This window comes from Alligator mississippiensis, chromosome 2 (assembly GCF_030867095.1).
Source record: "Alligator mississippiensis isolate rAllMis1 chromosome 2, rAllMis1, whole genome shotgun sequence".
In the NCBI taxonomy this organism is placed as follows: Eukaryota; Metazoa; Chordata; order Crocodylia; family Alligatoridae; genus Alligator; species Alligator mississippiensis.
Window position 1 is genome coordinate 125,381,989 of NC_081825.1, and position 27,065 is coordinate 125,409,053.

At 41.7% G+C, this 27,065-nt stretch overlaps 1 protein-coding gene across 27 annotated transcripts in view; it reads right to left on the reverse strand.

Moving 5' to 3' along the window:
• The window catches only part of ANK2 (ankyrin 2), a 699,650-nt gene that overhangs the window by 162,255 nt on the left and 510,330 nt on the right, over positions 1-27,065 (reverse strand). For 20 of the 27 annotated variants that reach the window (XM_059722122.1, XM_059722104.1, XM_059722109.1 and 17 more), the window contains 5 exons: positions 13,644-13,742; positions 7,953-8,138; positions 7,486-7,509; positions 4,771-4,869; positions 3,191-3,289 (listed from right to left, as the gene is read on the reverse strand). In XM_059722122.1, the coding sequence (XP_059578105.1) occupies positions 3,191-3,289; positions 4,771-4,869; positions 7,486-7,509; positions 7,953-8,138; positions 13,644-13,742 (507 nt within the window). The remainder of the gene's footprint in view (positions 1-3,190; positions 3,290-4,770; positions 4,870-7,485; positions 7,510-7,952; positions 8,139-13,643; positions 13,743-27,065) is intronic. The other 7 variants (XM_059722105.1, XM_059722123.1, XM_059722113.1 and 4 more) reach the window with 1 other exon arrangement.

A 27,065-nucleotide genomic window follows, 5' to 3' on the forward strand; every position in this document is an offset into this window, starting at 1 on the left:
CATAACAAGTGCCTATTGTGCAGTGTATAAAGTACTTGAGACTTTAAAATCTATTAAAATTAACCTTCCCTTTTTGATTTATGTATCACCAAATGCCATGTAGTGAAGAAAACTGAAAAATAAAATGAATGAAATTAATGAATGCTTTCAAAGCCATAGAACTTGTTCTAATGTGACATGGTAACCAAATATAAAGACCCAAGCTGCCAGAGGACCCAAGCTGCTAGATGAAATATCCTAATGCATTTTATTTGACTACTTCCCATTTTTACCCTGAATTGCTAAAAAAAGGTAAATACTTCTCAGGATAAATGGAAAGGAACATATGGAGGTGCAAGCATGTTAGTACCAACAAAGAGGAGGCAGAAGTCTTTCCTTTACAGTACAATACACGTATATGCATTGCATGCAACACACAACCTACCTCTTCATTACCCTACATACTCACGGCCATAGCAAAGCACAAGGCATGCGGACAAAGCAAAGGGAAAAGAAAGAGACACCAAGACCATATAAAAAGCTGGCATGAGGACATCAGCACGCCACAGACACGCTGAAAAACAAAACCAAAGCTCTGGAATCTCCCACACTGTGAAGTACACACAGCTGCCTTCTCCAGCATGTCTTTGAGAAGTGAGAAGGTAGAAAATGAAAGCAAGGTGAAGCTGCTAACTGTGCAAATAAGAGCATATGTGCTTTGGGATACTTTGAAGATTTCACCAGTGACTCCATGCCAAGAGTTTTGAGCTAATCTACGAACTGACAGGGGACAATAAGCCAAGAAAATGGCCATTCTCCTAAAGATAGATCCTTTCAAGGAAATTGTATGTCCTATTTGTATAGGTTCATTCAGCATACACTTAAACCTAGCTGTTAGAAATGTATTTTGAGTCTATAAAATATGAGATGCTATTCTCAAAACTATTCAAAAGTTCCTTTTAGAAATATTTTATGCCAATTTTCCAAACCTAAATTTCGTGCATGAAATGTGTATGCATCACTCGGAATTGAAAATCAATCCCCTGCATGAAACAGCATTTGCACATAACTGTCCAATTTATGCCTATTTGCAAATATTTTGTTTGTGGCACACAATTACCATTTTATATCTTGATTGTGCATGTTTTACCCACATATTTTAGATACAAATTTTGGATAATTTGCCCCTGAATAATTTATCCACCCCCTATCACAAATGGTAACATTTTCTCATAAACTGTATAGACATAGATGATTGTGCCACACGTCCTTACAGACTCACACATCAAATCGTAACCATACACTTAATTATAAGATAATTGTTATTGCCTTTGTAGCATATGAAGCAGTAGATAGCCGATTAAATTAATTTATGGCTACAGTGCAGTGGAGGGTTTGAAGCAATCTGAAGAGCTGTTTATTGTGAACAATATATTCTAAAATGCAACAGAGATTATTAGGATTATACAGGTTTTGAATGGCTGCCACTGTTTTAAGCTTTCCAATGTTAATCATACTGTGGCTAAGAAAGAGTCCAATCAAATTTTTGTATCCAAACTTCATCTGAACTTTGGAATGATATTGGAAATTCAAGTTATGATATGAATGCAAATGTTTCCTACATATATACCGGTCAAACATAAAGCCCTGATTCTAACGTCCAAACACCGGGCTTTTCAAAATCTAGGCTCAGGTCCAACATGATCTTAACCTGCCTTTGGTTGCTGGCCATATTGAGAATGAACAAAACGGTAACAATTTTTAGCAAAGGCACAGTTCTTTAAGAACAGACCAATTGTTTCAGGGAGCAACCTGTTTGAAAAAGAGGTGTGATCCGTTAGCACAAAGAACTACATTTTCAGAAATTACTCCGAAATGCAATTTGACAAAATCAAGCCTCCCTCCCCCATAAACTGTTATGTCATGCCTGCTGTTTTGAGATGATTGGAAAAATCAACCTTGCCTAAGGGGTAAATTATAGGTTTGCTGCCCCAGGTGCAGATCAGAAAAGAAAGTATGAGTTCAAGTCACATTAAGTCTCTTTGTAGTTCTCTCCCCACTTCCTTTGGGGGAAAAGATTTGCTGCTGATACAGACCAGTAAGAGACCACTCACTTCCACAAAACTGAATTAACTGGTGGCTAATGCCTTCTGGGCTAAGCCAAAATTTCAAACCAGTCTCCACCCACCTGTACTGAGGGTGGGGATGAGCAGTGGGCTCACTAGGACTGTGTGCCTCTTCCCATTGGGTAACCTATGATACAGGTACAAGGTACACTGCACAGCACTTAGAGAGTGCCTTTAGGGCCCCATTTCCCTGTATGACATCTAAACGGTTGGAGAAATCTTCCCTTAGATCAAACTACTATCTTTAAATACAAAAGTAGGATTTTGAATATGAAATAACTCCCTAGGATATTTTTACTAACAAATTATTGGAGCTACCTTTGAAAATCTGGACAAGTGTCAAAACAGGTTTCATTATGCCAAGAAACTGTTCAACAGTTCTGAGTTATAGTCACCTAAGCATTTTCTCTCGAGCGATATCTATTGTATTTTCTTGCATACAACACACACTTTTCCCCACTCCTAATTCAACACCCTCCTCCAAACTGAGGTCTTATGTGGGGAAGCTGATTTTTTGCTCAGGATAGAAGCACCCTGCTTTGATCCCTGCTACAGAACGCTGTAGCTATGGTATTAGTATTCAGGCAGCTGACGGAATCAATGGGCTAAATGGCTCATTCTCCTTTACTCCACAAGTGTTAACAATTGGTCTTCACTTTCTATTAATCAAGGCAACTTTACTCAGGGCAATTTTGCTCTATGCTGGCTGCTCCTGGTCTCTCTCCTGTTTCATACACCTGAGAACTCTTTAGCTCTTTTCAAAAGCATAGATCCATCCATGATGTCTTCAGTTACAGCTAGGTTTTCAGCTTTAGTTAAGCAGACAAGGGAGGGTGAGTCATCTGAAGTTTAAGCTCTGCTACATGGAGCCATAATTCTGGAAAAAAAAAATTTCTGGGGCATGCTGTACGCAAGAAACTATAGAAATATCGGCACCTAGTTGTTCACTTTTTGAAGAAAAATCAGGAAAGGCACTATCAATGAAGCACAATTTCACCAACTTTGAATGTTGGCATTCCCAGCCTTTGACTAAAAAACCCCACATATTAGTGATAACACAATATTCAGGGAACAGAAACACTCACCCTGGTTTTGGCATCAATCTGCCCTCCACGATCCAACAAGAGCTTCACCATGTTTGTGTTTCCCCTTTTGGAAGCCACATGCAGTGGGGTGATTCCATTCTACACCATTAAAAGAACAAACAAAGAGTATGATGGACTTTGAAGTGTATAATGGGGATGACTCTGTCCTTGGATCACAAAAGAGAGGAACATAAATAAGTATAGAGAATAAACAAAGATGAACTTGAGCTAGGCACACACATCATTTGAGTTACAGCTCTTTAGAAAGGCTTTTTTTAGACATGTACCTTTTCTGAATTTTGGGTAACAAAGAAGCACACTTGCCCAAACACCAAACATCACAATCTCATAGTAAGACAGATAAATAACCATACATCAAAGCCTCAATTAGTTAATATTCACTGCACAATGATACATTTAGATCACTGCAACATGCACAGCATGTTAGTTTAGGCACAAAGGGACCTCATTAGCATAACAAAGTCAGTGTCAAAAGCCAGGTCCTAATTAGGCAGAAAAATTGTCTAATTGCAGGCATCTCAGGTAGGGAAAATGTACGTTAGTGAGGATATCAGCATAAACATAAGATCTTTCCAAAAGGCAGTCCTTCACAAAAGAATTCAATAAGACCCCTGGCAATGCAATTGAAACAAAAGATTAAGTGGAGATAGCCACACACATATTTATATCAGGTACCTTTTTGATACTAGATGATTTACTCCAAATATGTACTGTACTGTATGTACTGTATAAATGGATTGTATTATCTAAGCCAGTGGTTCTAAGCCGTTTTAGATTCAAGGCACCCTCATCAGACTCAAGGTACCCCTGCATAGCTTTTGTGAATCAAGCAGCACCCAATTTCAAAAGTAAATATATTTATTACAGTGCATACCTCCTTGCCAAGAGGCCAGGCAGTGAGGGTGGGGGAGCAGCTAAGCAGGAAGAGCTTGATCTGCTTATCTCCTCACACCTCATTTATCTCCTCACACTTCCTATATACCTTTCAAAGGATCTTGCTGCACCTCAGGGTGCCCTGGCACCCTGGTTGAGAAATTCTTATCCAAGCTCTACAGATGTTTTTCATTCAAAGAGTGCTTTTAATTCTTCAGTATTCATATTCTGTTTTATGTATACATGTACAATGTATGGTGCTTTATATATATATTCACATAGAAGTGTACACTGAAAAGGTAAAATCAGCTTAATCTGATAAATGCTGAAAATGTACAGGACAGGGAAAAGACTGTGGATATTATATACATAACTATAATACAGTTGATAGGGGCAAGAAACTTTAAATGAGTTAACACAACATAAACATTTGTATCCTGGGCATATTCAAAGGCAAATACTTTCCATTTTGGAATAAAAATGTGTTGCCATTGATGTCTGAGCATTCTGCTTCAGTGCCCAGAAGCTCCTGCTAAAGAGACTTGTGCAAAAAGACATCTAAGCACGTGGTAAAAATTTACCTGCACCTTGCTTTGCACCCTGTTTTTGATGTAAATTGTAAACAAAGTTACCATCCCATTTTCACTGAGCATCCCATCTAAGAAGAGAAGAGGATTTCTCCATACCCTGGCTGTGAAGTCCACTGCAGCTCCTCTGTTGAGCAAAAGTGTTGCGACATTGACGTTTCCATAGTGTGCAGCTATGTGTAAAGGTGTGAAGCCACTCTACAAAAAGAAGCAGTTTTAGTTAGGGAAGGCATTTCATCAATGCTACATCATCAGCTTCCTTAGAGACTTTAACAGCTTTCAGCAAACAGGTGTGTTATGTTAAGTTGACTTGGTGTTCTATAATATGGAACAGGGTCTTGAACAGAGAATGAATGCAGATTTCCCCTAATACAGAAAGCTCTTCTTTTTCATTATCTGTAAGTCTATACTGTTGGCCACTGGCAAAAGAAATATTTCAAATGCAAGTCTTTTTCTTCTTATCAAAAGACAGAAGCAGTGCACCCTTGGCAAAGAATCACATTTTACTGTTTCATAATGTACTTCTGTCTGAGAAACAGCAAACCCCTAACCTTCTCTTAGAACAACATATTTTAGCAAAGAATTCCCATCTTCATCTGAGAAAATAGCAATCATATCATCTTTCAAGTATTCAGGGTGCTTCACTGTTGATAGGCAGCAATAATTACACTATAATTAACTGTAACATTTTACATTTTCTATATAACATTATACTGAAAAGACCCCAGAGTATCTCCCCAACTAAATAATGCCAAAATGCCACTAAAATGTAACTGCCTCTGAGACAGGATGTGCTTGCTGCTTCTATAGGATACAAAATGCTATAAAACAGCATGGAAAAGGGTAGTGCTACCCAAGAGAACTTTTACAATCTTTTCTCCAATGCCTGATGAAGAGTGTTTGTGTCTGAAAGCTTGCAATTAAAGAATTTTTTTGGCAAAAATCTTGTTGATCTAATTAAAAGTATAATCTCTATTGTGAGTCCTGATGGGGAAAGGGTAATGTATGTGAAACAAGAACACTGAGTAAACCTCTAGTGTAGAAAAAGGCTGTGTCTACATGTCACCCTACGTTGCCGTACTGATGTGCTACATCGCCATACTACACGCTACGGTGATGAAGTGATCTCATGAGTCTACACGTGACCAGCAGCTACTTCACCATCATGGCACACTCCCCTGTTTTAGCGTGTTCATATGGCGAAGTAGTGGCTAAAACTAACTGTGCACTGTGCACACAGTGCAGTACGGGCAGTTATTGCACTGTGCTTTAGTACTAAAAGGAAGCACTGAAGCACAGCACAGTAACAATGTCATCATAGGGCAACATGGGTACATGCCCAAAAAGTAGCAGAACATTTAATGTTTATAGGGAGTAGATAGGCCCTTTTTTATAAAGTCTTCCCTGGAAGATCTTAGTCTTGCTTAGATTGTGTTCTTTTACTCCTGCTGTTGATTATGGAGAGAAGAGTGAAATATTTTCTGTTTCTAGAAAATCCTATATTGCATACTAAAACCTGTAACTTTTAGTGTAGGGATCAGCATTTTAACCTGTGCATGCAGTAGCAAAACACCGGAGATGTCACATACTGGAAGCAACTTTATTCCCAAAAGATGCAACAGTCAGCCCATTATTTTAATTTCATTCTGTTCATTTCAAAGTCAGGCCTGAGGCGAGCAAGGTCTAAGTAGAATCATGCACTCTTTAAACTGCTGACCTTATTGCTAGGGGTAGGCTATCAAGAACATGCCTTGTAAGTGCTGGACACATTCACACGTGTGCTCACACATAAAGCTGGCTCCCTCACCTCACATACACAAAAAAGCCCCCCCCACCCCCCACCCAAACCCAACTGCTTAAGCATAAAGAGCATAGACACAACTTAGTGACTGCATTTTGGAAACAATTCCTTTTCATTATTGTCATGGTATTTTCTAAGTATCGCATAGTCAATCAGTACAACAGACACAACATTCCCATCGGTACTGTTTTCAGAACCAGTACTTCTAGAAATAACTTGAGAACCTGATGGCAATCTCTATATGAAAATGTTAACTATACAGGGATATGTCTATTCGCTGCCCCTCATTGACTTCTAAACATTTTATTGAAATGATTTCTCCATTCTATTTGTTAGTACAGATATAAGTACTTTGAACAAGTATTCATTGTGGAGCGCTCTCCTTTATGTATTATCTTTTCAGCTTTCCTGTACTGAAAATACATAAAATGTGATACATCTAACTCACTAACAGGTTGTTTATCCTGTTTTATATTTTGGTCACATTTTACATCTATGCTCTTAATTGGTTTAGTCCTTTCTTAAAAAATATTCAAAACACTGCATGCCAAGCTCACATACTATTACACCTACAACAAACTGGCATATGCCTAACTCAGGACAGATTCTTTACTGACATAGCAATTAATTTTTACCATGGTATTGGATTAGGCAGGTGTCCTAAGAGTCCTCATTTAATATGCTTAGTGAATGTTTCTCATAATTACTCTTACTGAGTTTTAAAATATCTGTTTTTCTACCTCCATCTCTAGCCCTTTCTTCCTTTTGGCTAAATGTGAAGACTTTTTAGTTGATTTCAGCATAACACCACAAGCAGAAAGAAATTACAAAAGGAGAATAAAAATAGGATTGGTGCTTCATAGCTTCTATCACTTGTATGGGTTGAAAAAAAATCTCCTTAACTGTCATCTTTAGTGCTAACTAATACAGAAAAGAAATACGGCTGCATAAAAAAGAGCAGAAGTTACTAATTAAAATAAAAAGTAATTTAAAAAAAATGTGGATCTCGGTACCTCAGTCGTCCTATTCACCATCATCTGATGCAGCATCATTTGGAAAAAAGAGGAAAGATATTACAGATTGGCTGGGAAATAGCAAACTAAGTTGCTTGTTGAAATGAGTTATGTTGTTATTATGGGAAAAACCATTCAAGCATGCATTAACATCACATACCCATGTTCCCATGGGCCCCAAGCCATATCTTATTTAACATGGAGAACTCAGTCATTCTGCTTCCACTCTTGTTTCTTCTTGTCCATAAATAATGAAGGAAAGCAGATTTCCAAAGGGACAAGATGAGTCAAAAATATATAGCCAAGCACAGCAAAGCAGATGTTTTCCAGGGTGATTCTGAATTTGGCAATGTCTTTTTAATCACAAAAGAAGCAATTTTGGCTTCTTATTTTAAAACGGGTGCCCCATCCCCAGAAATGTTCAATCTCATGATTACCCTGGCCACCTCCAGGATGAAGTTTTTTACCTTGGACTGGACATCAGCATTGTGGTCATTCTGCAGAAGGAGAGCTGCTGACTTGGTATCATCTTTTCTGGCAGCAATATGTAAAGCTGGCAGCCTCACTTTCCCCTTGGTGTCATTTTCCAGAAGAATGGCCACTGCCTGATTGTGTCCCTGCTGCAGTGCAACAGCTAGTGGAGTGAAGCCATCCTGATAAGAGTGGAAAACAAAATATAATCCATAAAATGAATGGTGCACAACATCAGTCACACAGCACTGTTCACACACAGAAATGTGTGAAATGTAGCTTCCCAGTCACTCTCAACCTTTGGCTCATGACTTCCAATTAATTGTCCAGCATAGAAGGCACGAAAAATATCTCAATTCTGCCTTAAAGCATCCATAAAGTGCATTTTACTGGGAACAGTTAGGCTGATACCCTGTGTATCTGGAAATCTCACTCTTACAAAACACCAAGGCTAAGTCTGCTCTGCAGGTGGTGATTTGACCAAAGCATCAACTGACACAGTTAATCGAAAAAAAGACACAACATTATGGACTTCAGCCACCCGAAGTAAGTATCCAAAACCTTAGAGGGCTTGCGCAATCAACACTGAAGCCCATATCACCATGTTGTCACAGCTTCGTTACTCAAACTAGTTGGATTACAAGTAACCTGAGCATGTGTACTTGTGTACAACCACACCCCAAACCTCAGTTTAGGCATGTAGCTTAAAAAAAAACATAGACCTTGAATTGGGTCAGGAATGGATGAGGGGATAAGATGTATGGTAGGTGAGTATGAAATGGAGAGAGAAGAACTGGGAGAGGGAATTATCATGTTGAAGTCAGTAGGATAAATTTGACTGATGCCCATCATCAAAGGAGGAAAGGGAGCAGATTGAAGGAGTTGGGACAGAGTAATAAGGTCAGAAGAAGAAGAATTTGATTGGTTTTGAAAGAGAAAGGAAAAGATACGAGAGAGAGAAAGAGAAAGCTGAGGAGCTGTAAAAACTTGAAATCATCTAGATAAACATTCAGACTTTCAAGGTATTTCCCAGATTTACCACACCAGGTTCATCCCTTAGTAATCTAATACCTTTTTACTACTTTTTGCATAGAATTCTGACTTGATGTTGTAAATGTATCCTGTTATAGCTACTTACGTGCAAGAGATTAATCTATCTGCTGTAAATTAAAGTGGATGAACAGCTGAAGGAACAGCTGAATTGTAATTCTAAGGCTAGGGTAGATTAGGTAGAGAGATGGCTTAGTGCACTGACCTTTCACCTCCGGAAACATGAGAGTAAATCCTGGATTAGTAGGACAAATGTGAAACTAAGTTAGGTGGTCTCATCCTCGTTCCCATTTATTCACATCATGGAAGCACCACAGAATTCAGTATTATTGGCTGCATCTACATAAGGAAGGTGTTCAACCTCAGAAGTTGAAGACATACCCTTTTTCCCACAAGCTTCCTGTCGAGGGGGTCCCCATTCAACACTACTGTACTATTTTTTGAGACAGAGTATTGCTGTTCTAGTCCAAGGGCATCAAACTTATGGAGTCCCACAGGTTGGATGAGAGTAGCTGGGCCAGTCTGTGAGCCAGATTGGGACTGAGCCCTTCTTCCATGTGGAGGGCCTGTGATGCTGGGTCTGGCAAGCAGCATGTGTTATCCCTGGCTCTGCCCTGGGGCTTGCACTCCATACAGAACATGGATTGGATCTGGCACTGCATGCAGCACAGAGGGTCCAGGTCATGGGCTGCATGTGCTGTCCCACCAGATTGGCCCTGCATGCAGGCTATGGGGCTGATTGAGATTAGGCTATGGCGCTATACCAGAGTCAGTGGAGCCTAGTCTGATAGGATATTGTATGCAGTGCATGCCCTGTGCTGGTCCCCTGTGCTATGTGCAGCACACAGGACACTGAGTCCAGCCCACATAACATATACAGTGTGGAGGGCCAGGGATGGTGTGTGCCCTATGTGGCATGTGCTGTCAGTCCAGAGGGCTATAGGCCAGATCCTACAGCTCCATGGCCAGATCCAGCTATGTGCCATGTGTTTGACACCCCTGCTATAGCCAATGTCAGTTTCTGTCTGACATGGATGTCATTTCAGTGGCACCTCCAGTTCAGGCTGTCGTGCCTATTTTGTTTAATATATGGTGTAGTAGGGCTGGAGTTTTGGTCCAAGAAATGTATGAAAAGCAAGGGTTTACCCCTCCTCCCAGTATCTTTTATTGGGCCAACTGTATACTTGGGAGACACATTAGATAAACTTTTGGGCACAGGGTGTCCTTCCTTGCCAGGTCTGGAGGGCACTTTGTGCTTGAAAAATTGGACAATACACTTGGTCTAATAAAACATATTATCAAAAATAATCTTGCTTCTTTCTTAACATAGTTATTTACCCTCCAAAAAACAGCAGGATCACCTCTACCTATGGAGCAGGAGCAGCTGAGGCCATTTTCTGACACTACCCATGTGCATAGAAACTATTAATCTTAAAAGCCCTAGCAGAGTTGAAGAGTCAAGGGGCACGTCTACATGTGCATTTATGTGCTGTAGTTACTTTGCATTAAGTTTAGTACCTGTAATAACAGGTACTAACTCAATGCACAGTACAGTGGCACTGGCCCGTGCCCTTTAAGTGCTGCTAATGTGCAGCAGACTAATTCTACTGTGCATTAGCATAATAGCATGGCTTTTGCTGTGACACTTCAATGAGCAGTAGAATTAGTTTACAGTGCATTTAACGTCTCATATAGTCATTCCCAGAGAGCTGAAACACATATGAATCTCAGGGATGTTTGGATGCTTGAGATTAGACTACAACCAGATCAGTTGAAACTATGATGGCCTCCAGATTCCTTTTGCTGATAGATACATTTCTATCAATCCCAAGCACAGAACTAAGGTAACAAAGTACTTCTGTGACAAAACCAGAGCAGGTGGATAAGGATTGTAAGTGGGCTTAGATCGTTGAGTTCCAATGTTCTGTTGTGATTGATTTGCAAACTGTGTGTTTCTGCCAAGTTGCCTGGCAATCACTCAAGATTTTATATCTTCAAAAAGCTCTAACAGTAATACGATCTCAACCAATGCAAGGCACAGAAAGGATTATTTAAAGCCATCATCAAATGTTACAGTATCCACTGAATGAAGAGCAAGTAATGCAGCTGTTAGCCTCAGCTAGTCCAGCTTTAAAGCAAGAAAAGCCTGCACAAATGCATCACCATTTCAAATCTGCTCATTGGCCAAAGTAACCCATAGTGGGAGAGTTTCCACACTGGTTGGAAGAAAGGTAACAAATGCAAGGAAAGGTACAAATGGATGTGAAAAAAAATGAAAATGATGAGAGAGGGGGCAAGTTTCCTATTACTATGCCACATGATACAAACGTTATATGTGGAAAGAACAATAATAAAGTTGACAGGATTTATAGAACAACAGCTGTTCACTTCCGTTTCTTCGGATAGTAGGAAAGCAATTTTGACAGTAAGAGAACAATGGGAAACAGTGAGTACAAGATTTGTTAAAGATGATTTCCCTTCGTCACTTCCCATTTCTCTCATTTACTGAGCTTTGGCAGAGAAATTAAAGCCCTCCCAGTCTCTACTATCCTTTTATGGGTAGATTCTCTTATCTGTTGCACTGCAATTTGCAGCAACTGTGGAGTTTACTCTAGATTCCCATAACTGTAACAGGGCACAGGGCTCTAATTTTGGTGTGCTCATATATATGTAATCTATTGGCTGAAAATAGATTATCAGAAGAAGCAGCAGCATGCTCTGTAGTGTTATTCCCATTAAAGCATTCTCTTATATATTTGGTTTCCCAGTTAACTCTAGAGACATTTAATATTCCAACACTCGACAAGAGACATACAGAGCTGCCCTCAGGTCCCAAACTTCAGGGGCCTCCTGAGGCCCACTCTCCACTGTTTTTCAGTCACAGGAGAGAACTTGGCCCACAGTATTTGCTTTTCTATATTAGTTTGTTTCCCTTGGTCCTATTTTGCGTGAAACCATGAAAAATTCTGTATAGGCTGAACTTGGGAGATTTAAAAGAAACACACAAAGATTGGTTCTGAAAGGTAAGATGCGACAGCTGAGTTGCGATGCTATCCTTTGTCAACATGACTTACTGTACCTTACATTATAAGGATACATTTTAAGACGTGTTCCAGACAAAATGGTTTACATTTGCTTCAAAGAAATGACTGAATGAAAAGCCCAGCTCATTCAATTCTATGGACTGTTTCCCTATATAGGATAATGGGAAGAAAATGATAGCTTCCCTTGTGGAGAGGGCAGGTAAAGCAGCATGGCTAATTGTGCTGGTGAAGGAAGTAGTAATGATTTCATTCCTAAAGGCTCTCATGGAATTTGCAGGAGACAAAGATGCTCACAAGAAAACCTACCTCTGCACTCTGTGGCAGCATCCAGATGAGTACAGCTGTGCAGTATATGACATGTCTGTGGCACCACAGACTGCACGTTCCCGCAGTGTTCCCTGCACTGCGAGGTAGCAGCATGGGAGAAGAGGGGTGGTTTGACCCTAAAAAATCCCAAGGTCAAAAAAAACCTGCACAAAAAAAAAAGCAGGGCAGCCCACGCAGAGGTAGAGCACACTGCTCAAAACCGGAGCCTAGCTGGCTGGAGCCACGCTCCAGCTACCATCCAGGATTGCTGCAGCTGCAGCCCCGGAATGCCCCCAGGACCCAAAGCAAGGCCAACACAGTTGTTGTTTCCCGCCTCCCCTACCCCACCTGTAGTATCCTGCCACGCGCCAGAGGCATTCCCCAGGGACAAGTAGCAGCAGCACAAGATGTGCAACTGCATCTTGTCCCTGGGGAAACGAACATTCATGCTCATACAGACACAGCCTGTGGGTGCATCCCCACATGCAGGGGCGTGCAAATTTGTGCTGTTGCTTTTTGCCACTGTGCATGCTCCTGCATGTTGGGTTTTCTGTGGGGCAAAATGCCCTACTTTGGGGAAACGGACTCCTCCCAGCATGCTGGAGGAGCCAGGGCTCACTTAAAACAGTGGAGATGCTCTGATCCAGCCTCCAGCTGCTGTGGCACGTGCTCCTGGAGCATGCACTACATAGCTTTTTTTGCGGCAGGTTTTTTTTTTTTTTTTATAGTGGGAGTTCCTGGTATCAAATTTTGGTGCCGGGCTGCAGCATGGCAAATAGTTGCACATGCACTGCCTGTGGTTTGCAGCATCTCAAATGGTTTTGAGGTGCTGCAAACCACTCGTGCACACTCATCTGGATGCACCTTGTACGTCCATGCTAAGACCATAGCAGCAGACTGCCAGTACAGCCCCCACAGAGCCAAGCTGTCATGGCTTCCTCTGCCTGATACAGCTATAAGAATATACCCAACAAGGGTTCACTAATGTTTATTCAGATTCCTCGGGGCTTGATGAGGGAACAGTACATATACCACATCCCTCATACATAGATTCTAGACTCCTTGTGGCTCCAGGAATACGGAGGAAGGAATCGTACAACTGAGCTTCTCCTTCCTCATCACACATACCCACACAGGGAAAAGCAATGTCTTCACACACACTTCCACACATAATCTGGTCTAGTCTTCAGAAGATTACGTTTGACAGTCATACTCGCTTGCTACCAGTCACATCTTGAAAGCAAGGGTAAATAAAAGACGATCTGTAAAAAGGCATGCATATTGTACCTCAGTAGCGGTGCTCTGGTTGGCTCCATTTTCTAGCAGATATTTCACTACTTCAATGTGATTCTCTTGAGCTGCCATGTATAAAGGAGTGAAACCATTCTAGGAAAAAAAAAACAATAGAATATCAAGTAATGAAGTCTTTATTGATACATTAATAGTAATGAATAACAAATAAACACACAAAAAATATAAATACCATTTAAGAGCATGTTAAAGAAACCATATATCAAGTGAAATTTAGCAAAATTGCCATAGTTCCTGAGCACGGCACTCTTTTGTACTGAGCATTAGTACTGATACAGGGAAACAACTTTGTGTTTTCTGTGTTAATATGCTAGAATAATCTGTCCTTGTTCCACGTTCTGTGTCACAAAGCTAAATCATGAGGATCACAAAAAACAGATTCTAAAAAATATTTTTAACACATCAAAGCATCTGCTGTTTTGCAATGATCTATAAACTACCTAGGCTTTCACTCTTAGTATTCTTTTACATAATTTTAGGATAATTCAGTATACACTGGAAATGTTCATTAATGAGTGATAGATATAAAACTGGCAGTAAAATTTTATGAACGCTGAAATGGAAGCAAGATTTTTCTTAATTACTTGTATTTAATCAAAGGCAGTGAAAATAAAGTCAAATAAAGAAGTTTAGTAGAGATGGCAAAGCTTTAAAATAATACATAAAAATTAACAGCCATTAAAATAGTGAAAACCATCAATCCTAAAACAACAAGACATTGCAGAGTTATGACTACCTTTCTGAGACCACAGTAATATGGTATATGACTTAAGTATATACCTGTATATCTATATGATTGAAGTATAAACACACCTAGAAATGCAATAAGGTTCTTAAACAAAACTGTTCCAGATATTATCATTTCTTTCCAGGACATAACATGTATATAGATATAGATATGAGTTTAATTATATTGTGCACATGGAGTGTGTGTGCATACGTGTGTCTACTTTGAAATACCTTGTTTTAAATAAAAATACATTGCATGTTCATTCATCAATATTCATATGAATGAAAGGCACAAAAATGAGCCTATTTGCATGATTAATGAGGCTTCATATTATTGTTTCAGGATCATTAAATAGACCCAACATTCTTGTGTCAAGCTCTGTAAATAACACTGTAATTTAAGAGAACTTAATCATCTCTCATGAAACTTCCTGTCACCACTCCATGCCACCTCTAGCAGAATATGAACCATAAATCAGATTTCAGCCATAAGGTGCTTTTTTTCCCCTCCCTCAATATGTTTTACAGTTTAAGAGGGTGGGCTTGTATGTGCTTGCAAACATATTATTCTTTTGAATAAACTTGTCATGGAAACATTCAACACATTCTCAAAAGAGAACCCTATCACACAGGCAACAGACAATACACTTGACTGTAGAACTCATGGTTCCAGTTCTCCATATGTATCTGCACAGCTATATTAATATAACTGATAAAAAATGTCCACATAGACAAAGGCAAAGGAACTCGGGATGGTATGATTCCTTGGAAACCTGATAAGGTTTAAAGTTAAGAGGGTTCAAGTGTTGTTGTAGGCATAATGGTCTAGGACAGGGATTGTCAACTGGGGGTACATGTACCCCTGGAGGTACTTGGAAAGGCCTTAGGAGGTACACGCAGGCAGGCAGGCGGGGATGGAGCACCACCACGCACCACCCCATGCTGCCACCTCCCAGAAGCAGTGCTGGGGCAGGGCAAGAGCAGCAGTGCCCCTCTGAAGGCCACACAGGCACTGACCAGCAGGCCAGATGTGGGGGTGGGGAAGCTCACATGTGGTGCTTGCCACTACCTCCCTGAGCTCTGCTTCCGGTCGCTGGGGGGTACACTTACTATAAAAGGTTGAAAACCCCTGGTCTAGGAAATATGTGAATATCTTTTACTGGACCAAATGTATAGCTGGGAGAGATGTTAGACAAATTTTCAGGCTCAAAATGCAGACTTGGAGAAAGGCACTTTGTCCCTGAAAGCTAGTCTACTACATCTCTCCCAACCATATATCTCTCTTCCCCAACTCTCTGTCCAATAAAAGATATCACCAAAAAAATCTTGCTTATCTTTAGAGTTAAGAGCCAACAACTATAAAGTAGGGCCCCCTGGATTTTATTTCTAGTCTTGCCATTGACTCAGAAGACTCACTGGGCATGTCTACATGAGATGCAGTAAACTGGACTACTCCGTATTCAGGACAGGCATCCTATACTGCGAAACCTGCAGCTGCAGGGGGCCCCACAGATAAGGGGCCCCCTGTACACAAGCAGCGGAAATGGGAGGCTAACAGGGCTCAGCCCCCAAAATACAGGGTAGCAGCAGGCATTGCCTTAGGGCAGCCCAACCACAGGGTCCTACAGCAGAGGTGGGCACACTGAGCTACCCTGCACACTTGCAGCCAGGATCACAGCCGGCCTAGCTGCAGGCAGGTTTCTTTTAATCTGTTTGTTTGTTTTTTTTATTTCCATGGGCTTGGAGAGAGGGCAGATTGAGACCCCCACAGTGCAAGAGAGAGTGGTGTTTGGGAAAGGTAAATCATTCACCCCTGCCCCTGGCCCACTCCCTCCTGCACTGTGGGGACTGTCCCATGAACTGGCCTGGCCCCCATTCACCATGACTGAGGTCCTGGCCTGGCTGGGTCATGGGACAATCAGAGCCCGGCCACTTCGAAAGCAGCAGGTGCCACCATGTGCATCCCACCATTTGGCAGGCTGGGCAGCAAGGCACATGGCAGCATCTGCCACTTTTGAAGTGGTGGCAGTGAGGCACAGAGACATGGAGCAGAGGCTGAGCCCAGCTCACAGCTGTGGCCTGCCCTCGCTTATGGAAAGATCAGGGGGTCACGTGCCCCTTCCTCCCTTGGCTGCCTGGCACCATGCCTCTGGAGGAGCTGCCAGGCTCTTCCTGGGGACGATGTGAGGTGGGGCAGAGCAGGCACAAGGTTCCTGGGGGCTCCATCCCCTCCAGCCCGGCAGTGCAGCTGAAGCTGGCCCTGCTCCAGGCCATTTCTGCCCCCCCTCCCCCCCCCAAGCCAGTGCATGGCCCAGGCCAGTGCAGCCAGGAGGCAGCTGGGACAGGTGCCAGGGCCAGAAGGTGGAAGAGGCTGGCGCAACCAGTGCCAGTGTAGCCAGGAGGCAGCCGGGGACGGGACTGGCATGGCCAGAGCTGGGAGGAAGCTGGGGCTGGGGTCGGTGTGGCCGGAGCCAAGAGGCAGCTGTGGCTGGTGTGCAGCCTGCCCCACCAGCAGACAGCTCCTGGGAGCAGGGAGCAATCTTCCAGACCATGCTCTGATCACGGAACTAAGGCTCAGAGCTGCCTACACAGGGAGAGTTCCCCAGCCCCGGGCTAAGTGGGGAAGTGTGCACATGCAGCCCAGAGCTGGCTGGGAATCACTCCATTTCAGAACAGGTTTCAGCTGGCTCTGGGCTGCATATGCAGACTTCCATGCACAGTCCAGGGCTGTCCAGGAACTGTCCTGGTCTGAGCCAAGTCCCAGCCCCACAGCTCTTTCTCAGCCCCATACCCCGATCAGGTGATTGAGGAACAGGGCTTGGAAAGAGCTGTTGTAGGGTGAGGGGGCAGGTCCCAGCCTGCTGCCCTGATCCACTGGTCCCAGCCCCCTTGCCCCCATCTGTCCAGCCAGGGGCTCACTGCTAGCTACTCCACTGGTGGTACAGCTTCTGGCTGCCCCCAGGTAAGCAGGAATTCCTACCCAGGTGGGAGCTCACTACTAGCTGCCACACCAACAGATCAGGGCAGGGACCTCCCCCTCCCTCACAGCTCTTACCCAGCCTTGTGCCCTGATTGGGTGAAAAGGGCATAGGCTAGAAAGAGTTCTCTCCCCTGCAGCTCTTTCCCAGCCCCATGCCCTGATTGCCCAATTGAGGCATGGGGCTGGGAGACAGCTGCAGGGGAGGGGTACGCCCCGGTGCTGACTGAGACCTGCTCCAGATGGGCTTGTCCCCATGTACATGGGGTGAGAGAGCTCTGCAGCAGCAGATCTCCTGCCCCATACACATCAGGACCCCACCCGATGTGTTTAGGGCCAGGAGACAGTTGTCTCCTGGCTCTGTGCTCCCTGCCAGCCTCTGGGCTAGCACCCAGGGGGAGCCTAGAGCTCCCCCTGGCTGCTACAGGAGGACAGAGTAGGATGGGAGCAAATCTGCTCCCAAGAGGTAGCACATGTAGATATATTTCCCAGTAGGCTTACTGTGCAGTATTTTTAATGCGCAGTAAGCCTACTTTGAATTAATTACACGTGTAGACATGCCCAGTGTGTGTGTGTGTGTGTGTGTGTGTGTGTGTCTCCAGGTGCATGAATGTTTGTTTGTCCCTCCTTATAATGAATACAGGCAGTCCTTGGACTTGCAATCCAATTGGTTCCTGAAAACGGCATCTTAAGTCGAAACGTTGGAACTCGGAACTGATTTTCCCATAGGAAACAATGTTACAAATGGGGGATTGGTTCCTGAACCAGGCCCGATACCCTGTTTTCACCAAAAAAAACCCACTATTTTGTATTTGATCAATTATAGATGAGTAATATAGCTACATTAATGTATTTAAAGTGTAAATAGCAATTATATTGATTTGGAAGGATGTCTTTGAGATGACTGCTAGACTTTTTGAAGAGCTCTTAGTCAGACTTTTTGAAGGGGTCTTGGCTGGATTCTTCTCAGGAGTCCTAGCTGCAGGTTTTTCTGGAGTCTTGTCTGCTTTCTTAAAGAAAGTGTCCAAGGAAGTTTGGACAGATGTTCTCCAGGCAGATGGGTGACACAGTGACTTGTTCACTGTCATGGCGTCACATCAGATCAAGTGTTGTAAAGTCAAAACTGATGTCAGAAAGTTGAAACTGGGTGTCAATTGTAAGTGTGAAATGTTGTAAATCGAGGACTGCCTGTATATTATTTACCTCCTTCACACATGGGTCGTAAAACTAAATTAATGTTTGCATAAAATGTTTGAACAAAAAACAAAACAGAGCAACAGAAGCACAAATTTATTACCGACAACACTGGTGCTCAAACAAATGTAAAAAAAAACTTGAAATGTCAACAAAAAGGAAAAATATTCATCATGAAAATATTCATCAAAAGCATTTCTATGTTCAATCATTTCTACTGGGTTTGTCTCCTAGTCCTATACCCACCCATATATTAGACCTGCTTAGCAGGATCATTGTGAAAAAGCATTTCAATAGTGGGTACAGGTGAACTAGCTCAGACTGTAGTCTAACTGGTAGCATATAACGAGATAAAAATGTTATAGTACCATGACAAAAAACAAGGAGGTAATCTCTACTGTAAACCAAAACTTTTAATTAACGAAATGGCTGAAGATACAATCTTGACAGAATTTTTACAGTTCTGTATATCAGTTCAACAGTATTCATTGTACAATCTCTGAAGTTGTAAATATACATTATAGAGTTTCCTGCATTTTCCCATTAAGTACTAGGTCATAGATACTGCTGGAAAAAGAATTGCAGATTAAGTGTGCAAAACAGCAAAACTGCCAAACAACAGTACATATCTGTGTGTGCTATTAGTTGAATCAAAGGCTGAATATACTTACAAGGGAATTATGATTCCCTAGCTACTTTTAAAGTTGTGTTAGGCCTCCTCTACACTACGGTATTTATGCTGCAATTAACATGTTAATCATGTTATACTGGGAACGGAGCTACATGTAAATCTCATTTAAGGCATCATAACATAGGAAATGAGTCATAAAAGTATTTCACATATCAGGTAGAATATTGTTATGGCTGTTTTGTATGGCATCTTACATTTAACGTATGGCCAGGGCCTACAATCAACTGATCATTGGTTCTGGGGCCCAGGCTGCACCAAAGTCTAGAATGGCCCTGGGACCAACAATCAGCTGATTGTGGGGTAGAGGGAGGTGAGGTGGAGCTGAAGGACTTCCCTCACCAGGGACAACCCCTACTGTTGCTGAGCACAGAGCTTTGACAATCAGTTAATTGTTGCCTCCAGCCCAGACAGCACCAAGTCCTGAATCTTAAACTGTCTTGTCTGAGGCTGACAATCAGCTGATTGTCTGCCCTGATGGCCACAGGATGAATTGGACCCAGGACTGTGGGCTGAGGCACCTGGCTTTGAAGTTGCCCAGGATGTGTGGCATGGAAGGAGGGACTGGGGATCAGATCCCATCACACCATTAAATAAGTGGATGTTAGAGGCCTTAGACTCTTCTATGCGTCATATTCTGCCATCTGTAATAAATCATTCAATCCTCCTGATTTTCGACATTCTTGGGTTTAGCTCAGTGCATGTCTGATCTATTTTCCTTCCAATTATGCTGCATCTTTTCCATGTTAAGGCACCGGTTAGCAATTTAACAGCAATTCATTCAATAGAGGACACTTTCTTAAGACACAGGCATAGCAGCTCTCTTCTTTGCAGTTCTATCTGGCACTAAAGGTACTCAGGGTCAAACAACTGGCAATGCCAAGCTCCCTAATACTCATAATTACCTCATAGGTACTTTAAGAGGAGTAACAAAAGGCAGAATTTAGCCAAGTAACAGGAAACAGGTGTGCATCCCTATCTGCAGAACAAAAGTCAGAGGATGGAAGGGGAGTCATTTACTTAATGACTTATTAGGTACATCACAGAGACCCTAGAACATTTCCTGACTCACTTTTCATGTGCTATTTTGAAAACACCAAACTTGTTCCACGCATAGTATCTATGCCATAACAAACACATATACTTCATGCCCAGCAGCTGGTGAGGCATAAAAGAGTGCTGCAGGAGGGAAGATAAAAAGTCATTTCTTATGAGTCTACTGTGAAAGCATGCAATCTCTTGTGCTTATGACAGTACATTTGTCATTCCTAGGCTTCAAAACTGCAGCCTTTGTATGACGTACTACAGCTCAAGAGACTGTTTCTCATGGCTTCTATTGGCCACCTATCCTGTTAATAATGCAGAATCTACTTGGGGCTTCATGGGACATGTCTCCATAAGTAGGAATGTGCATTTCCCTGGGGACAAATAGCAGTGGCACATATTTGTGCTGCTGCTACTTGTCCCTGGACATGCCCTTGCATGCACACTCTGCCAAAATGCCCCAGGTGAGGTAGGGGAGGCTGGGGCCAGCACCTGGGTTGGCTCCAGCAGCCTTACTTGGGGTCCTGGGGGTCTCCTGGGGCTGTAGCAGTGGTGATCCAGGTGCGTGAAGCCTGGTTGGCAGCCAGTCTGGTCCTGGCTGGCTGGGCTCTGGTTTTGGACAGCGCACACTGCAGCCATGTGCAGCACCCTACTTTTTTGGCTCTTCTTTTTTTTTTGACACTAGGATCTCTGCCAGGAATGTGGGCACATGCAGTGCATACAGTTTGCGGCACCCCAAACTGCCCATGCAAGCTTGTGCAGACATTCCCATAGTCTTTCTCCTCACGATGTGAAATGAAGCTGTACCATTCTGAATGGCATAGAAGAGGAGTCTTCTTTCAAGGACTAGGAGGGGACTAGCAGTATAAAAAAACTTTTTTAAAAACTTGTATTAAGATATAAAAGGAAGTAGTTAGGGACTGGGTCTCATCATTGTAGTTGGACCCTCAGATCTGGACACACACATAGCAGCAACCTTTTGAGGCTAGCCAATGGCAAATTACCAATGGCTACACTAATTGGTTAATTTACCTGGCTCAGTGTCTAATCTATTAAGGCCCCACACTACAGTGTTTCACTTTTTTCCTTTCTAGATATTATGCCGTGTACAATTCTTCTATTATTGAATTTTATCATTCTGAATAGAATCACTCACAATCTTATAAATGTGTGGCAACTGCAGATTTTCAAGAATGAATCAATTTGCCCTTAGAAGAACAGTTTTGTCAACTAGGCTTTCCTGTTCTGGAATAGGATCAGAAAGATAAACTCAGGATTAGAAGAGACTGTATGCATCCCATGTATGACCTGGTCATTTAACACCAGGGAGTGTTAAATGTACCTACTCATAGTCCTGATGTTGACCCACAGAGTTTCCTTCACACTGAGAAAACCCATCATTCACAGCAGGAAGTTTGTTCTAATCATGGCTAAAACCACAGGGGAGCAAGAGAAGGGAATAATTGCACATTAAATCATTTTCTCTAGTGAATTCTTTTTCTTTAACTCCAGTGAATTAAGCTCAATTGACAGTTTCTATGTCCCTTATCATAAATATGATTAATATTATTATATATGAAATGTAAATAGGATTAAATTGAGAACACCTTAAAGAAATATTTTGATTAAACTCTGGTGGTCTTTATTTCTATCCACTTTTGTTGACTTGCCTGTGGAATGCAACAATGTCTTTGACTGATATAAACCATTTCATCTTACAGCTTTCTAAATTCCATTCAGCAAATCCTACATAGTACGAAGCTTATAAAAACGTCTTAGGGATCAAGAAACCTTTGCAATCACCATAGTGTTACTACTAAGCATGGCCTCTGAGTTGGACTTAATGCTGATACCAAAAGAGAAAGACAGTTGCAGTCCAAAAGTTTCTAAAAACTTCCATATTAGCCTCTGCAGGCTCAAAGTAGAAGAAGCAGTATGTTCTGATACTGATGAAATGCTATAATTGCCTTTGTTTCATTTAGACTGTAATTAATCTTGACATATGATTTGTGGAAACCATGCCTTTTGTCAACTTGTCTGTTTACCATATTTAAATAATCTTACTATATTTTAACTATTTCCAATGAAGGATGTAACACCTTCAAGGGAGCTTAAGGACACTTCATAAGATTTCTATAGATTCCGCAAATCACCAAGCTCAGAAAAAATATATATCTCTATAGTACTACATCCAGTACTACTCTGAATTGATTCATTTTCTTGCACTGCAATGGCTAGGTGCAAGGGTAATCTGTCTTGACCTCAAGCCCGCAGATCAACCAAGAATAAGACATGGAGACTAGGGAAAAAAGCAGGGTGTGTTTCTGAAGGTTTCCCCTTCCTTTCCTTTTTTCTGGAGAAGGCAAGATCTACATGTGAACCCTAACAGCATAACAGTCTTATTTAGTCTTAACAGGAATACAAAACTCTAAAACTGTTGGTTCAGAGGTGATACCTTTTATTAGACTAACTAGAAAATAGCACAAAAATTATCCTTCTTTGCAAGCTTTTGGGCACATGCCCTTCTTATCCAGGCATATTTCAAGGAAATGATGGGTGGTTTATGAGCCCCCTACACTAGTATCAGATTTTGTCCCCAAATTAAATAACTATTTTTAAACATGACCTGGTAAAGGGGAAAATGCACATTGTTTAGTTTGTTCACGAAGACCTGAAAATGTGGTTTTGTGTTATGTTTGTAAATCTGGATTTTTGTATTATTTAAAGAAATAGTATATATAGATTATATTCTATTCTTTAGGAAAAAAGCAGAATATCATCTTGTAACAAAATGCTATATCCACTCCTCAACTCTTCGAGTAGTTGTAGTGCCATTTCATAACACTCAGCCTTCATTATCTTTAGAAAATGACACTGTAAGACCCATAGAATATAAAGTCGAAAAACTACAATAAACAAAGTACTTTTGCCCAATTATCCCTGAGCTTCCTTTTTCTACTACACTGATTTACTTGCTTTGAGAAAATGAATCATCTTCAACATTAGAACTACCCCATGCTTCGATCACTTTTGATCAAGGTTTGCCTTGAATTTGTCCCCCTTCCCTAAATATGGGGGGAGGGAGGTTCATGTAGCCCATTACCTCCTTTACCCCCCCCTCCACTTTTTTCCCCTCTCTGGGTCCCTTCCCTCCCTCTTTCGTGTCAGACCCTGCTCTCCCTAAGCATATGGAAGTAAAGAACAAATTTGAAAGAACTGACCTTAAAATTAATAATTTACCTATATGATAAATTATGTTGCAGTTACCCACAGATTTAGTTCATCCAGAATTGATGCAGTTTACCTTTTTGGAAACTGCTGCAAGTTTTAGCACAGATACTTCGTAAACACACTTTTAAGTAGCAGTTTAGCACCTACTTAAACTGAGAGAGCGAACAAACTATGCATGATATTAGTCCGAAGCCATGATTTACCATATTGTTCATTGGGCTGGGCCCAAGCAGAGTCAACAATATTTCAAGCCATGAGGACCCTACAGCTTAGCATTGCTCAGTATGCATGTGTACTCCAGATAACTCTCCACAAAGGATCCATGTGCTGATTAGCACCCCCACTCATGATTGGGGCTGGGTGCACTTGTCATGAGCCCTGGGATTCTCCAAAAATGTATAGGAAGATGAGGTGCGGGGCAATTTGGTCTAGTTCCACCTCAAGGAGAGCAGAGCCACACTAATAATATATGACAGGATGACAAAAGGCCCAACAGAGGGATTCTGGGTGAACTGTTTAGGCCCTGTTTGCCCCTGATGTTCACCAGACTTAAGGCAGTGAAGAAACAGGAATCCTTAGAAATGGGAAAGTAAGACACAGTTCAGCTCTGGCAGTGAAGAGGAAGCTGAAATTTATTCAGTGTAGTAGTAACTCACCATGACTTCTAAAAGAATCAGCACCGATGGGACTGAACACAATGGGTACTATGATATAGCTTATTTGGATGAACTGTGCTAACCTATTCTTGTGGTAGGTTCCCATTAGTGTGTGTGCCCTGTGTGGGGCATGCATTGTATAAGCATGCTCAGTTTGGCTGCATTTAACCAACTTCAAATTTAGCTTCCATTGCTGAACACATATGGCTTTTGGCAGCAGTTTAATGATAGACAATGTATTTAATAAGGGGCATTTCTTCCCATGCGGATTGTGAAAAAAATCTCATTCTGTGTTTGAGTAAATAGGGTAGTTGTGACTCTTCCTTTAATGATATTAGAGTTAATAATGAAATGACCAATGTTGCTGGGCCTAATGAATTCATCTATTTTGCTCTAAAAGCCTCTAGAAACTGTATAAGACAATAATAGTAACAGATCAATAGCATCACAGGAAAGTGGAAATGCTGTTTTCTAATGCACTTGTTTGCCTACGATACATGCTTATTCTTAACTACTGCTCGAGAAGTAATTACTAATCAGAGAACCAACAGAATCATTAGACTGGCCTTTGCCATTCAAACAAATAAAAGAGGATTCCTGCAGTGATGTCAATGTAATATATTTTAGCTTAGTCCCATTTTCTGACTCTTATTTACTGCATGGTTTTAAATATTTTTCCTTAATATTAAACTAGTGACATCAAACTTACAAAAGAAAATCAAATTAAATATATTTTCCCATAGAAAAAAATTAAACATACTTGCATAACTGCATCTTTTCTATTGAATGCCCTTTTAAACATTATTCAGAGAAGGCTGTATTGCACAAAATAGTTTACCTAAATGGTAGGTATTAAGCACCAAGGAATGGGAGGTCTTGCCTAGTAGTTAGACACCCAAAGTACAAAAACCCTAGCCTAAGGTTGAAACAGAGTCAAGAGCAGAAAACTGGAATCAGGGAATGCCAAAGGTCTTACCAGAAGAAGAAGCCAGAGTTGAGGCCAAGAATCAAAACCAGAAAACCAGCAAGGAAGTGTACAAAAGGTCAGGAGCAAGACAAGGATACTGCAGGCTGTCCTTTGCCCAGACAAGGATACTGAAGGCTGGACCTAGCTTTTAAGGGCTGGAGCAAGAGGCAACTATTGCCTGTGACCTCAGAGCATTGGCTGCCTTGACTGGCACAGTTTGGGGCTTGTTGCAGGTGGCACCTATTCAGGGGATGACTTGCCTTGATCTGTTGATTGGGACTGGTTGAGTCCAGGATTCTGGGCTGGCCTCATTACGGTAGGGTTTTTTTATGTTTAATTATTCTGGTGGTCTCCTGAGCAGGACACTACTGTGACAGTCAAAAAAACTTGGGTTCTGCTCCTAGCATTTCTTCTGACTTGACACAATCATGAGTGAATACTGAGGGAATCATTTTACCGCCCTGTATCTGTTTCTCTTCCTACTTTCTACTACTGTCTCGTCTATTTAGCATGGAAGCTTTTCAGGGTAAAGACTGTTGCTACAGGTTTATACAGTGTCTCATCTTATGGCTTGTGATCTTGTTTGGCCATCCTTGTACTACTGAAATAATTTAATGAGATTTTTCATACATCCTCACTTCATCAATACAAATGCACTTTTGCTCAGTGTATTACAGTTCTCCTCCTGGGTTTCCCCCTTGTTCCACGATGAAGTTGTGTGCCACTAGTCTATACCAGTGGCAAATGCCATTTTTTTTGGCTCAGCTGTGCTTTCTGGTGTATGTACAACCAATCTGCTATTCAGTTCTCTGCCTCTTCTGCATTAGTGGGGGAGTAGAAAATCCATGAAAGCTATTTTCCCCCTCTTGATGGGACTGTATGCTATGAACATGGAGACAAATCCTGGACTTATTCAAGCTATTGGAAGACCAACAGATTTGAATGGGGTCCAGATCTGGTCCATTCACAGAAGTACTACCTAACTTGCATCATCATAAACCAAATGAATATTCAGTCCTTTAACAGTCTCATTGGATTAGTGGTGTGTGTCTCTGTGAAAGAAATCAGCAGTTTCAAGGTTCTAAGAACTTTCGTTTTGTATTATACTCAGGGTTCACAACCAGTATAAAAATAAATTCCTCATAAGAGGATTTTATCTAAAGAAGAGGGATTTTCTCCACCTAAAAGGGTGAATTAAGGATACAGCAGAGGATCTACTTATCTTCCATTTTCCTTGTTTTTGCTACTTTATATCTGAATCTGAATGTGTGAAAAACAAGGAGTTTTATCACTCAATTTCCTCATTTTTCCCATTCTTTATGTAACCTCTTATGAAAAACATAAAACCATTTAAACCATGTGATTTACAACAGAATTAACAGTTAGGCAAATATTTATTTAGGCACGAACGCGTGCCCCCGGCTGCTGGGGAGACACGGTGGTGCTGGCAGTGGCAATAAGTGGGGAGCTCCCGCAAAGGCCGCTGGTGGCAGAAGCAGAGGGGCGAGTGCCGACCAGTGGTTGGCAACCACCTGCAGACGCTGCCAGCAGCGGCGGTGACAGTGGAGCCTTTTCATAGGGGTTGCACCACCACACTCACCCATGTGCACCCCCTACACATCGCCAATGTATTTCAAAATTCATTTTCAAGACAAATGTCATTGCTGATTTTCTAAAGACACATCATATCTAAGGCCAAAAAAATACTGAGGATCACCAGTCATATCTACTGTCTTTAGTTAGAGTTCTGCTCGCTTACAATTAGTAAAGTAAATTATATTAATTGAGGGAACTTTTCAAACTTGGGTGTGAAATTTCCACGTATCTAACATATTTTCTATTTAACGGGAGCTGAACTGTTCAATTTGTATGGAAATCAGGACAATTATTTTGGCCAGTGGAGCAGAGGCTG